The sequence below is a fragment of the Gigantopelta aegis genome, unplaced genomic scaffold (genome assembly GCF_016097555.1).
Source record: "Gigantopelta aegis isolate Gae_Host unplaced genomic scaffold, Gae_host_genome ctg1973_pilon_pilon:::debris, whole genome shotgun sequence".
Classification (NCBI taxonomy): Eukaryota; Metazoa; Mollusca; class Gastropoda; order Neomphalida; family Peltospiridae; genus Gigantopelta; species Gigantopelta aegis.
The window spans coordinates 117274-132500 of NW_024532816.1; the positions used below are offsets into that span (position 1 = coordinate 117274).

The window sequence follows — 15227 nt, forward strand, 5'->3', positions numbered from 1 at the left end:
TTCGTATCACTACATCACAGGGTTCATCAATGGAATGATATCATTATAGGTACTATAGGTCAATAACCCATTCACTTGTTTACAACTAAATACAATCAAATATTCCAATGAATATAGTCAAAAAAACACTCTAGTACATCTCGGTATTTATGTTTGTCATTTGTGCATACATTGTTTACTATTAGTTCATTTTAATAGGTCACTATTCTTTGTGAATATCCTGCAAACATGACCAGACGTCCTTCAAAAAAACAGAATACACCACAACCTATTGTTATAATGTATTTGGTTTAGTTGATGTTTAATTATAAAAGAGGAAAATAATTTGTAAAAGTAACAACTGTTTCATTAAACAGTAATACTCAAATGATAAACAATACATGTATTTTAATGTCGACCAACTTTGTAGGTGACAATAGTTGCATGATCCAGTTTTCCTGGCATTTGTTTTACAAATGCTGCAAACTCTGGATCTCCTTTTGATTTTCTTTTAATATCTATACCTTGTTCAATACAATCTGCACGGAAAAGTCTTTTGTAATAGTTAATTCGACAACAAAATTCATCAAATATGCTGCTACTGTTTGAGCAGTCATGTGATGCAACATTAGATTGTGATGTTTACGCAGTAAAGAACTCATCACAGGAAATATTCTCACAACATGTTTTTATTTCGAGAGATGATCCTTGTCTTTCAAATTTAGGGCTTGGTACTCTGTTTTCTACATGAATCATTGTTCTAATATGACTTGTATCACAAATAACAGGACCATTACCACCATCGATACTGTCTTGACTGTTAAAAGGACTACTATAAGGAGAATCGAGATCCATTAAAATTTCTACTCCACTATCCGGGCTCCTATTATGTTTTGGGGTACAATGTGGACTGTCGTATATTGTCAGACCTGGACACTGTTCGTGTCTTAAACTAGGATTTTTTTGACTGCTATTAGGACTTTCATCAGTGCTATTATTACTTTCTGGATTGCTGCTTTGGCTGTGTCTGGGATCATTGCTTTCGAAAGATTGAACATAACGAGGTGAGAGGTTATCTGATATGCCATCTGACATGAGAAGGACAATGTCGTCAGGATGTACAGGCATATAGGCAAGAGTAAGATTATCAAGGTCAGGTAAACTTCCGATAGCAGGTCCTAATGCTCCTCCTGAAATATGAACATTGCGATCACCATCTTCAGGATGACAGCCTATGGTTGCTTCAATGACTTGCTGAGTGTGAGGACAGTAGACACAGATTGGACTATCACCCACACTGGCTACAAAAAAAGACCCCATTCTTCTGTTGAAGATGAATTCTTGGACTGTTTTAGTTCACAAACAACAGCCCACGCTCAATGTAGTAAGAGTTGCATGATGTTGCATAATAGAGTGATGAGCATTATGTATTGATTCTAGTAGTAGTTTTGAGAGAATGGTCGACGATGGATTTGGATTTTAATTTGTGCATGTTCTCTGTTATAGTCGTCACTGCAGACTGAACTGCACCAACGAGCTGAAAGTCGTGGTTTCTTGCCCCAACTAACGCCATCTGCAACTGCAAGGATGGCATTATTTTCTCTTACAACAACTGCAAAAAACATCAGCTATTGGGTCTCCGACAATGTATGGTTGACGTTGGGGTATATCGTTGATGAGGTTTATTTTTCTCTTTTTCTATCTTCCTCATATAATGAGAGAGAGAGACCATATGCATACTCCGAAGGTGTGTTCCAATCATCAACACCACCAACAGAAGAACTAGAAAAGCTTTCAGATTGAAGATCTAACTGGGTCATTCCACAGTTAGGACCTGTATATGCAGACACAACTTCTTCTTTCCATTGTGCTAATGGTAGATGGGGAATAGAATCAGGATTGCGTCCATAAGTTAACTCTTTCTTCACTAGTGGTACGTCACTACTTCTAAACAAAAGATTATAGGTTGCAAAAATGAAAGGTAGACACTGACATTAGGTCTTACTTGTTTCTTCGAGATATGCGTTTGACGAAAGAAGCCATTATCTTGAAACTAAGGAAATTTTTCAAGGCACTTGACAGTTTATATAACCAACGCGTCATTGTTGTGTTATGATTACGTAACTATACTATGTTGATAAAAGCCCTTTATTAAAAAAAAGGTGTTTATGCATGGAATGTAAGGTGAGGAATTTCCTTCCCTATTATACACAATTAGCGCTGAAGCACATTTTAATTATATTCATTATAGCTAGAGACACGTGTAGCCACACCCACAACAATCGATGATTATTATAATTATAATATATATTTGAACCATAATTATAGTAATAGCTGATTGCTTTAAATAAAGTCATTACTGGTAGGATTTTTTCTTGAGGTTAAAGTACAAGGGACTTGTCCAACTGGTCTTGTGGTAAGTTTGATGTTCACATTTCAACTGATAGTTATCTGGTAAACTCAGACTGAAATGATGGAGAAGCAGAGCTAGGATTGTTTTAGCTTCCATCTAATGGATATACACAAACTTCATGTCACATATACAAAGTGTCAATTGTACAATATTCCATTATCTAAAGTTAGCTTGTGCATTTATCATACCATAGCAAACACACGTCCTATACAAGATCGATATCCAATTCCAAATGGAATATAATATATAGGACTTGGTCTGTTAGAAACAAATCAATTTGCACTATATTGTCAAGTCTAACCGTTTTTGTCCAGGTTCAAAAACGACTTGGATCAAATTTTAAGGGATCTTGAAAATTGTCTGGATTTCTGTGAGTACCCCATCCAAAAGCCTAAAATAATGACAAACATTACTAGCTAAAGAAAGAAAGTATGGATTAAACTTGCCATTATCCATGTGTGCTTCGGTATCTTGTAATCACATAATGTAATCTCTTCAATATTCTTTCTTAACACATTACCAGCAGGATAAATCCTTAATGTTTCTTCTAAAAACCTATCCATTGGCAAGTGACTGGGTCAAATTGTGTTAAATATTCATTAGAACTCACAGCTGTTGTATAGATCAGTTTTATATCCAAATCTTCATAGGAAACAGTCTCTTTATCACCTAACACCTCATCAATCTCGGCTACTACCCTTAATATTACATTATTTTTTCATACAACATTCACTAAAAAAACAGATCACAATACAAACCTTTCTAATATCTCAGGATGTTGCAGTAACATTACTAAGGTAAATGAAAGTGCATTTGATGTGGTTTCCTGACCTATTTTATTTCGAATATACTATAATTCACATGTGTCTATCCACAGTCTTACCAGCAATATAGAAAGTAACAAAGTCATCTACCAAATCTTCTATTGTTAAGTCATTAGTTTTTACTGTTTAACTATAGTATAGAATTATATGCAATATTTTTATAGGCTTACATGTGAGGTTGAGAATATTAGTCAAAATCTCTGAGGCACTTCTTGTTTATTCTCAATAGCTTTAATTCTCTCTTCTATACAATGTCTACCAATATCACGTAACTGACGTGCTGTGGTAGTATATTTAGAGGTTAAAAATGGTTTCAAGTACTAAAGGAAATAAATGTCAATCATTGAAATACTGAATTTTATTTACTGGTATAAAGGGTTTCGTAGATGACGTTCAACTCCTTCTAAGGTATTCTAAGAGGATAAAGTAGACCTTTATCTCCAATGAGAGATTGTACATAAGGATCTTTAGAAAAGTCAGTACCAAAAGCAACCTATTACAAACATTATTCACAATAAAAGTGCTTTAGTTATACCCAGCTAATGACTCGTGAAGTGGTAGTAGCAAACTGTTCCTTCATATCAACTGCAGTCTGACCCATCAGCATAAACTTTAAGATGATCAATGAGTACTTGTTGAGTCACTTCATTAAAACGAGGTACAAGACTTTGAAGATAACTAGGAACATTCTATTGATTGTTTTGTTTGTAATTCTAAATATATACCTTCTTCCAAATGATGGATCAAAAGTATGTCTTCGATTCTTCCACTCATTATATGCAGAAACTGTAAATACACTTTTACCAAGAAATCTGTAAATATTATATATATATATGTTAAATTATATTAATATTAAATATATTTTGTACCTCTCTCGATTCCAAACACGACTAAAACTAGTGATCAATGGCTTAACACATTTAATTGTGGAGACCACCTTTTATAACAAAAAAATATCAATTTGAAATAGTGTAGTTTTATAAATGATAAAGATCTATTGGTGCAGTGCAAAGGTGTATCTTTATAAACTTAAAAAAGCATTGTGTCATTTTAATCATGTTTTGGTTACCATAATTATTGTCATTAATATAATTAGCAATTAAATATTGAGTTATCCAGAAAGCCTGGAACTCGAACCCAAAAAGCAAATCTTTGTAGTTTTTTTGCCATGAGGGATGCTATGTGGAATGAAATTTCACTTTAATGTTTGAATAGTTGTGAAGTGAGCCATGATAGTTGTTTTGTCCATTTTCATGTCTTTCATATATATCTTAAAGCAACATCTATCTTCTAGAATCTAGTCCTAGCAATTCTTACACTAATTTTTTAAAGTTATATATATATATATATATTATATATATATATATATATATATATATATATATTACATGTAAGATCTTTTAAATTCTTTACGTATTTTGGTGAACCTACAGTTAGGGTTAAGAGTTAATGTGACAGTTTTCACACCTTTTATCACCTTTAGTGTCAATGGTAGAAATTATGACACCTTAATACCGTATGCTTGTATTTTAATATTGAGCATAAGATTATGATCATTACCTTGATAGCTTCACGATCAGATACTACAATCCATACATTATGAAATGTCCACCAACAAAAGATAGGACCACACTCCTTTTGCCTGTGTTAATAAGTAGTAAAAGAAACACTGTTGTCCAATGACTAACCACTTCATCAATATCTCCCAAATAAAAGTGCCCTTCTTCATCTCTGAAGAAAGAATTGGTAACTGACCAAAATAAAACCTAAATAATAACAATTAATGAAACTTAATTTGAGCCTTCAGGGAATGCTAAATCTCAGCATTATATATAATATATGTATAGAGAATATATATATATATATATATATACTTTCAGCCTTTACCAAGCTCCTTTAGGTGTAGGAATATGAGCATATTGTCTATGAAGAATGAACACATAAATAGTATAGACCAGTAGTAGAAACACACAGGTTAGAAGTAGTAAAAGACCAAACGTGCTAGAGAAGGATTCCATTATGATTTAACTTTGTTGATAGTAGTTAATTATGTAGTTAATTAAAATTAATAGTTAATTTTGTTTCGTACCCAGACCGAAAGTGCAATTAAATATGGACTCCTTGTCTTTAGTTGCTGTTGTCCTTTTAGCTCCTCTAGTGATTTGTGTGTTTCTACTACTGGTCTATACTATGTGTTCATTCTTCATAGACAACATGCTTATATTCCTACACCAAAAGGAGCTTGGTATGATTATGTATAATGCAGGAAACCAACCCTTTGTGTGTATTAAACTGATCCTGATCGTCATCCCCTAAACTCTAACATTAAAGGGACTGTACTGGGATACAAATGACAAAGATAGTAGCATCAGAAATGCATACTGCTTACCATCACATTCTAATAATATCCTTACTAATATTGAGTAATTGACTGCACTAGCAGTTATCCATGCAGTGTTGCTAACATTGTCCTTCCTTTAACTATACATGCTATATAGTATTGGAAACACTTTGTATGATAATGATGTATTAACAGATAACTTGCATGACAATATATAATATTGACTATGACATTCAATAATTCATAGATTCTACTTTGGTCATGTAACAAGTTTAGTTGCTCAGTACTAATTGAAAAGAGGGCAGCTCTGTTTTCATGTGTTCATAGAATAGTATTAACTTAGTCTGCACTTAAACTTGTTATCATAATGAACTTCAGGCAACAAGAGTGTGGTCCCACTTTTATTTATTTTGTGGTGGCGATTATATATCCCAAAATTTTTTTCTACAGATACTCTTAATAATTTAATTATTATATCGAATTTTCTATAAGATGAGTTTATTTCCTAGCCAAGTATATAGCTATCTGCATGCATATTTTATAGGAACTTGCTTTATCAAAATATCCAAAATCAATCCTTTGTCCTCTTATAGATGTTTGGAACTGACAAAGATATCTATCTGATACGTACACTGCATGAATGTCTGTTCGAATATTTTGGTTACAAGAAATAGTGATTTTTAAGTTTGGCTTTAGAAATTATGATAATCATTTTATAAGGAACTGTCATGGCAAATTTGTTCCTACTTAAAATTGGACCTAGGTCCAATTTATGCAAGTTCAATTTGGACCTAGGACTCAATCTTGCTGCCTAATTTGGACCTATATATACTGCAAAAATTTTTTCCCAGAGATAGGTCCACTTTTGGCAGCAAAATTTGGTCCTAGGTATCCTGATGACTGTGTTACTCAGCAACCTATCATTGATCAATGATTTCAGCAGAAACAATGTGTTATTCTTGTATCCAATATATGGTTGGAACATCTTTCTTGTTTGTTGGGTCCACACACTCTATTGGAAAGAGCTAAGTAGTATAAATATTAATATTTATACTACTTTACTGTGGGTTCAATTTGAACCCACAGTTTGCTACTGTTATTAACAGTAGCAAACTGTGGGGTTCAATTGAACAACTAGGTAGCAATAGAGCAGAGCAGATAAAGAAGAACAGGCATTACATCAAAACGGTAGCCGAGGTACTACTACTTTGTAGCAGACAAGAAATTTTTCTTTCCGGGGACATGATGAATCCACTGAGTCTGTTAATAAGGTAAACTTTAAGGAGATTCTATCTCTTGTGGCAAAACATGACCCAGTTGTAGCAGAGAAATTTTTCATGGTCCCAGAAATGCTCTTTATACATCTCTGAGAATTCAAAAATATTATCAATGGCCAATATGTTAAGACAACAGATATGTACCTCTGTTCAGCAAGCTGGTATTACTCCATACTAGCTGACGAAACTAAGCATATGAGTAAAACAAGAACAACTTTGTCATTCGTTACCTTGATGTAATACTCATTCAATAGTGGAGCGTTTTCTAACTTTTGTCGTAGCTTCTAATTTAACTGCTGAGCAAGCACTTGTCTAAGTATATACTGGACACTTTAACACTCTACAACTTGGATGTTAATATGATTGTCTCTCAGGGGTATGATGGTGCTTTCAGTAATGAATGGTTGTTTTGTAGTGGTGTTCAGCAGCCGCATTAGAGAGTTGGTTCCACAAGCTATCTATGTTCACTGTCATGCCCATTGTCTCAATTTAGTTCTTGTTCGACTGCGTCAAAAAACAACTCTCTGCTGCTTTTGAATTCTTCTCCTTAGTACAATCTCTCTATGTCTTTATGTCATCCAGCAAAGCTCATGTCATTTACTTGGAGATGCAAAATCAGTGGTCCAGATAAACAAACCAGACAATTGCAAAGACTATCTGATACTAGGTGGCATGTAGATACTTGTCACTAGATGTTATTGCCACTACCTTCGATTCCATCTTAGCCACACTTGATTCTATTGCTGAGAGGCAATGATAAACCCAAAGCAATTGAGGCTACTGGTTTACTGCACCAAATTCACAGTTTTAAGTTCATCTCCTGTCTGGTCATCTTCCTACTATAAATGGGATCACCAAATCATTATCTGATCAGCTCCAAAGTAGAGAGATAGATCTGGCTTTAGCTGCTGATTTAGTTATCTCCACATCAGATACCTTAAAGACACTAAGGAACGATGACACTTGGGATCAGACTATAAATACATTAGAGAGGTGGCTACTATTCACAACATTGAAGTTCAGGAACCCAGACAGCATAGGAGGCCTCATAGGGTAGATGATTTCATTTCTTTTGAATGTACAGCCAGTACTGGGTCATAGAGAGTCTCTAACAGCAGTGAATCTCTTTGAAGACTAACATTTACTTTCCTGTTTTAGATCATATACTCTCTGAGATGGATCGTAGATTCACTCAAACCAATTTGGATCTTATGAAATCCTTACAAGCTTGTCATCCGTCGTCTTCTAACTTCTTAGAACATCTCAGTTACATCACATGGTGTCCTTGTACGTTTGAGAATCTCTTGCCACTGAGTGCGTGTTTGGCAAAAAGAACTTTACAGGATAAGGTTTGAAGTCACCGACGTATTACCCACATTCTTCCACTTCAAACAGCTTTCCCAACAATTAAGAAGATATCCCTACAAATAGGATTGACGTTAGCTGTAATACTGCTCAATGTGAGCGATCGTTTTTCCGCCTAAAAAGAATCAAAAGTTATTTAAGAACAACAATGACTGAGAGAGACTCACAGATATTGCTCTTTTTATCAATTGAGACTGATCTAAGTGGTAGTATTTCTTTAGATGATGTAGTTACAGAATTCGAAGGAAAAGACAAAAACAGAACAATTATGTTGTCTTAGTCTAATTAAATTTTAAAATGATAATTATTAATAAACCGACACGCCCCCACTTCATCATTTTTTCCAGGTACGCCCCCTACTGTTAATGATTTCATTTGCAAATACTTCTGTTATTAATAAACAGTAGCAAACTGTGGGTTCAATATTTTATATCAGTGACCAAGTACACTTTAACAAAACAATTTTAGATTACTCTTTCTTGACATTGTTAATGTCACATTGGAATGGGTATCAGTTCAGAAGAGTTCTATTTTGGACTCTATCTAGATCTAGGTATAATAATGCTTATAATGGTGTGTTTCTCTCTGGTTGGATTAGCAAGAGTATCAGTCTACTCAACATATGAAAATAATTTGATTTTGCAAATGTATCCTGAATATTTAATATTATTTACAAAACATAAAATTATTGTCAGTTTGATGATACTAATGGTAAGTATCTATATATCTATAGTGGGTGCTCTTGATTCAGAGTTGATCTTGTCAGGAAATTGAAAGGTCTCCAGTCTAGTCAAGGAGAGTCCAATAATAAAAAGCACAGTTAGCACACATCTGTTTTTCATCAGCACTAGTAAATTGAAGTGTTTCAATATCATACGTGTGTAATTAAAACTAAAATTTGTTGTGTATTGATAGACACTGAACCCTAAAATTAAATTGTTAACAAATAGCAAATTAAATAATAAACGTTAATTTTAATACCTAAAGGAAATACAACTTGATTAAAATAAATAATTATTAAACCAAATATATCAAGAGCACGTGTACACACCTAGCAAGGAAACGCGTGACCCACCATTATTATGGCGGGAAATATCAGCCACTAGTAGTCTACACGCCTGACGAGCCAATAGTGTGCCAGAATTTCCCGCAAATTGAAATTGTCACAGGTTTGTGCCTTGTGTTTGTCAAAATGACGTATGACTGAGATATCTTGATAACATAAAAGGACTTCATGTTTCAAGGTTATACAAGGCCCCGTGGGTCTTCGTCGCTACTACTCGTCTTTGATTGTTCTCAGTTCTCTGATCTGCTTAGCTTGTTCTCAGTTCTCTGATGGATTTGATTGTTCTCAGTTCTCTGATATTTTGCTTGTTTCTTGTTCTGATATTTTTCTCTGCTGGATTCTCTGATGGATTGATTTTTTGGTTCTCTCATATTTTGATTGTTCAGTATTAGTTCTCCAATGGATTGATTGTTCCAGTTAACTGATATTTTGATTCTTCTCAGTTCACTGATGGATTGATTGTTCTCAGTTCTCTGATATTTTGATTGTTCAGTTCTCCAATGGATTGATTGTTCCAGTTCACTGATATTTTGATTCTTCTCAGTTCTCTGATATTTTGATTGTTCAGTTCTCCAATGGATTGATTGTTCCAGTTTACTGATATTTTGATTCTTCTCAGTTCACTGATGGATTGATTGTTCTCTCAGTTCTCTGATATTTTGATTGTTCAGTTCTCCAATGGATTGATTGTTCCAGTTTACTGATATTTTGATTCTTCTCAGTTCACTGATGGATTGATTGTTTTCTCATATTTTGATTGTTCTCTCCAATGGATTGATTTTTTCACTGATTTTTGATTCTTCTCAGTTCTCCAATGGATTGATTGTTTTCAGTTCACTGATATTTTGATTGTTCCTCCAGTTGATTGTTTTCTCTGATATTTTGATTGTTCCAGTTCACTGATGGATTGATTGTTCTCAGTTCTCTGATGTTCTCTTGATGAAAAAAGATGAGTTTGCTTTCCTGTCCATTCTCTCCTCTCTACTTCCTTCAAGCCTTCTTTCCTCTTCTTTTTTATTTTTATTTTTTTTTTTTTTTGGGCTATTCAGCCTATACACCATACACACACTCATACAATCCCTAAAAATTATCTCCCTCCTGCCGCTCGGCGGCCTAAAAAAAATTTTTTTTTAATATCTCAGGCCGCCGAGTGGCGGGGGGAGCTCTGATCTTCTAGGGTGCGTGTGTGTGTGCAGTGTGTGTGTGTAGGTTGGTGGTCCTTTTTCACTTCCTCTGTCTCTCTTCACTCTCTATCCACTCATTGTCACCATCAGTTCATAACTACTCTCTTTTTTCTTTCCCTGCAGGAGCAGCACTGGTGAAAAAGGTGAGCTGTCTTTCCATCCATCCATCCATCCACTTTTCATCCATTCTTTAGTATCCAGTTGTTATTCTTCTCTTTCTCCCTCTATGTTCTCAACTTGCGGACTGACTGGACTCTTGGGAACTCTCCATCTTCTCTTTCCTACTATTGTTGAATTGGAGACCTTCACTGGACTTCTTTGTGGATTGGAGGCCTTCACTGGACTTCTTGGTGGATTGGAGATCTTCACTGGACTTCTTGGTGGATTGGAGGCCTTCACTGGTGGATTGGAGGCCTTCACTGTTCTTGGGATTGGAGATCTTCACTGGACTTCTTGGTGGATTAGAGACCTTCACTGGACTCCTTGGGGACTCTTCAACTACAGAGATAGTTTTTATCTTATTTTTTTAATTTTATTTTATATATATTATTTTTTTAATTTTTCATTTGTATTTTTTTCTGTAATTTTTTATAGTTTTATTTTTTTTCTTAAGAAATAGTTTAATTCTTTTAAATAGTTTTGTCTTTAATAGTTTGTTCTAAAAAACAGTTTTCACTAAAATAAGTCAATCTTAACTTTAGTTTCAAAGGTTATTCTTATAGTTTATATATTTTTTTCTTAATTTTCTCTTTTATGGTTTATATATTGTTTTCTCATTTATAGCTTGTTATTTATTTCTTTTATAGCTTGTTTTTTAGTTTGTTATTTTTCTTTTATCTTTTATATTAATTGTTTTTTAAAAAAAAACATTTTTTTAAAGTCAATCTTTAATATTACTTCTTTAATAAACATACAATCAGTTTACTTACCATTGTTTCTTTAATAAACTACAATCAGTTTACTTACCATTGTTGTTGTATTATTATAATTGTACTGATTGTTATTACAACATAACATTATGCATCATTTATTTCTTTAGTTTTACAAGAAACAATTGTACATATACCTCATCCACTGAAAATAGAAACACTATTATAACTTATTGTAAGACAGTAAAAGAAACTGAAAAAAATATTACAAAGTTGTCCCGACTTCTTCTCATAACACATTTCTCCTTCTCTCATTGCTAGTTTGTCAGCCTTTTTCCTTTTACTTCATTAGTCAGGTTTCCCATCTTCTCTCTGCTGTGACATTGTCTTTTTGACACTTGAAAAGTTCCCCAGGTCGCTAAAACTCTCAATTTAAGTAGACACAGCCTAAGAAGTATAAAATGATTTGTATGTGCATTTCTCTTCACCAAATTATAAAGTCTGGGTCCAAAATGGAATTAATTTTGCAGCCTTTTCGTTGCAAAATTTGGACCTAGGTCCAAATTTTGCACTAGGACCAAATTTTTCATGACAAAACATTGATGGTATAATATGTTTATATTTAACTTTATATATATGTATGTATCATGTGTGTGTCTGTATAATAAGCTGATGGGCAAAGGCTTATCAAAAAAGGAGGTACTAGCTGGCTAGACTAGTACCATAAATAATACAAACTTTGTAGTCACGTAGTTTATACTATTTATGCTAGTAATCTGGAGATATTGTAAATGAAACCACCCCCATGAATCTGAGGGTGTGTCATTAGCAAACCTAATGATTCAACTAAGAGCTGTTGCCATCCTTCTTGTGTCTTATTTGTTTTGTTAGAATAGCCTTTTGGGATCCCCACCATACAACATTGAGAGTAGGCTATGTCAATGAATATGATTACATCATTGTGGGTGCTGGATCAGCTGGATGTGTCTTAGCAAACAGGCTCTCCGAAAATCCCAATCTCACTGTACTATTAATAGAAGCTGGTGGAATGGATGATCATCGTGACATTCATATGCCAGGTGCTTATCCAAATCTACAACAAACATCACTAGATTGGCAATATGTTACTGTACCACAGAAGAATTCACACCAGGCAATGAAAAAACAGCAATCATATTGGCCGAGAGGTAAAGTACTAGGTGGATCTTCCTCTATCAATGCCATGATCCATATACGAGGTAGTCCTAAGGACTATGATCGTTGGGAGAAGGTGTATGGAGCAAAGGGATGGAGTTGGAATGATGTCTTTCCATATTTTAAGAAATCCGAAGATTGGGGAGGTAGTGATGGTGATGAGGGTTATCATGGCAATGGTGGACCTTTAAGAGTAGAGAATGCTAAGTACAAAACACCTAGTGCTCACTGGTTCATGTCAGCTGCTAAGGAAGCTGGATTTAAAGTGACAGATCCAAATGGCAACACACAAATGGGTGTAGGATATACTCAAGTGACACATAAAAATGGAGCTCGTTGGAGTACAGCTCAGGCATATTTACATCCAGTTAGATGGAGGGACAACTTGTTTCTTCTTTTACGTACTCATGTTATCAGGTTAGAATTACATGACAAAAAGGCTACAGGGGTGGTTGTAAGAGATGAAGTAACTGGAAAACAAAGGATCATCAGAGCAAGAAGAGAAGTTATATTATCAGCAGGTACTGTGGGTAGTACCCATATCCTTCTCTTATCAGGGATAGGTCCAGCTGAACATCTGAAAGAAGCACAAATTTCCAGTTATACAAGATTTACCCGTAGGTGAGAATTTACAAGACCACTTGATGTTGGCTTTAACTTATCTAGCACACAATATTTCTCTATACAGTGGACTCACATACTCTAAACCACTTGGGGAATCTTTTAAAAGTATTCTTCAATATTTATTGTTTCAAGATGGTATGATAGCGGGAAATATAATTGAGGCAAATTTATTTCAGAAAATTGATCAATCAAGTGAGAATGAGGGACCCTGACTTGCAAGTTATTTATTTTGGAGGAGCACCTGCAAAGGAGCACATAGAAAAATCTGGAGCTATTCCTCTTTTAAGCAAACTATTTTTTTTGGTTCTCATGTAGAAAAATGAAAATGGTCATGTCAGTGGAATGACATTTTTACCTGTTGGATTACACCCAAAGAGTAGAGGAACTTTAAAACTTAATGTAAGGAGACCAGAGGCTATGCCTTTAATATCTCCTAATTATTTGGATCATCCTGATGATGTTGAAGTATTTGTACGAGGTGTTCGAATAGTACAAAAAAACTACTTAACACTTCCGTATACAGCAATATATCTCTTCATTGTCCTGCTCTTGATGCTCGGAATTCATTTCCAAAAGACTCTGATGATTTTTGGCGTTGGTATACTCGTCAGATTGCTGGTACAGCCTACCATGCTTCAGGAACATGTCGAATGGGAGGTAAGGAAGATAGGAAAGCTGTTGTTGACCCGTGGCTAAGAGTGAGAGGTATTAAAAACTTACGTGTTGTTGATGCCTCTGTAATGCCTGAAATTACCTCAGGTAACACTAATGCACCTGTTATTATGATAGCTGAGAAAGCTTCTGACTTAATTAAAGAGGACCATTAACAACTGTTTTGTTATAAAATTTATTGATCTTATAATTTTTTAATAAAAATTGTCCATGTCATTTTTATTTTATTGTGACCATCAATGTTGATCCTATATCAGTATTTATCAAGGATAAATTGCATCTTGTTATGGCAGACAATAGTGTATGTTAGACAAAACTAATGGTGTGTCAAATAAAGGGTGCTTTGAATGCTGCAGGTGCTCAGAAACTTACAGTAGAATATTTGCAGCTATAATTAATTGTAAGCCTCCCACTCACCTAACGATAGGTGGAGGAAACGATATGTATACAAGGGCTGTTGCCTTCCTCATGATATCCTATCTGTTTGTTAGAATAGCCTTTTGGGATCCCCACCAGACTATTTTGAAAGTAGGTTATGCCAATGAATATGATTACATCATTGTGGGTGCTGGATCAGCTGGATGTGTCTTGGCAAACAGGCTCTCCCGAAAATCCCAATCTCACTGTACTATTAATAGAAGCTGGTGGAATGGATGATCATCGTGACATTCATATGCCAGGTGCTTATCCAAATCTACAACAAAACATCACTAGATTGGCAATATGTTACTGTACCACAGAAGAATTCACACCAGGCAATGAAAAAACAGCAATCATATTGGCCGAGAGGTAAAGTACTAGGTGGATCTTCCTCTATCAATGCCATGATCCATATACGAGGTAGTCCTAAGGACTATGATCGTGGGAGAAGGTGTATGGAGCAAAGGGATGGAGTTGGAATGATGTCTATCCATATTTTAAGAAATCCGAAGATTGGGGAGGTAGTGATGGTGATGAGGGTTATCATGGCAATGGTGGACCTTTAAGAGTAGAGAATGCTAAGTACAAAACACCTAGTGCTCACTGGTTCATGTCAGCTGCTAAGGAAGCTGGATTTAAAGTGACAGATCCAAATGGCAACACACAAGTGGGTGTAGGATATACTCAAGTGACACATAAAAATGGAGCTCGTTGGAGTACAGCTCAGGCATATTTACATCCAGTTAGATGGAGGGACAACTTGTTTCTTCTTTTACGTACTCATGTTATCAGGTTAGAATTACATGACAAAAAAGTTACAGGGGTGATTGTAAGAGATGAAGTAACTGGAAAACAAAGGATCATCAGAGCAAGAAGAGAAGTTATATTATCAGCAGGTACTGTGGGTAGTACCCATATCCTTCTCCTATCAGGAATAGGTCCAGCTGAACATCTGAAAGAAGCACAAATTCCAGTTATACAAGATTTACCCGTAGGCAA

General features: G+C 34.9%; 2 protein-coding genes across 2 annotated transcripts in view; one reads left to right on the top strand and one right to left on the bottom strand.

Moving 5' to 3' along the window:
- Positions 1-387: 387 nt before the first annotated feature.
- LOC121391241 lies at positions 388-11633 on the bottom strand. The gene is made up of 4 exons (XM_041522933.1): positions 11588-11633; positions 10699-10947; positions 981-1280; positions 388-518 (listed from the first exon to the last, which is right to left on the bottom strand). The coding sequence occupies exons 1-4, from the start codon at positions 11631-11633 to the stop codon at positions 388-390; spliced, it is 726 nt and encodes a 241-aa protein (XP_041378867.1).
- A 733-nt stretch (positions 11634-12366) lies between these two features.
- Positions 12367-15227, top strand: part of LOC121391242 (choline dehydrogenase, mitochondrial-like) — a 3684-nt gene continuing 823 nt past the window's right edge. The window contains 6 exon segments of the mRNA XM_041522934.1: positions 12367-12929; positions 13660-13834; positions 14325-14417; positions 14419-14488; positions 14523-14679; positions 15021-15227. The exon segment at positions 15021-15227 is cut by the window's right edge and continues 63 nt beyond it. Coding sequence (XP_041378868.1) covers positions 12367-12929; positions 13660-13834; positions 14325-14417; positions 14419-14488; positions 14523-14679; positions 15021-15227 — 1265 coding nt within the window.

Coding starts and splice junctions, on each gene's coding strand:
- LOC121391241 (XM_041522933.1), bottom strand. CDS start 11,633: ATGAGAGAAGGAGAAATGTGTTATGAGAAGAAGTCGGGACAACTTT. Junction 10,948..11,587: donor GAAGAAGTCGGGACAACTTT/GTAATATTTTTT, acceptor CTATCTCTGTAG/TTGAAGAGTCCCCAAGGAGT. Junction 519..980: donor CCAAAGCAGCAATCCAGAAA/GTAATAATAGCA, acceptor TTTTCCGTGCAG/ATTGTATTGAACAAGGTATA.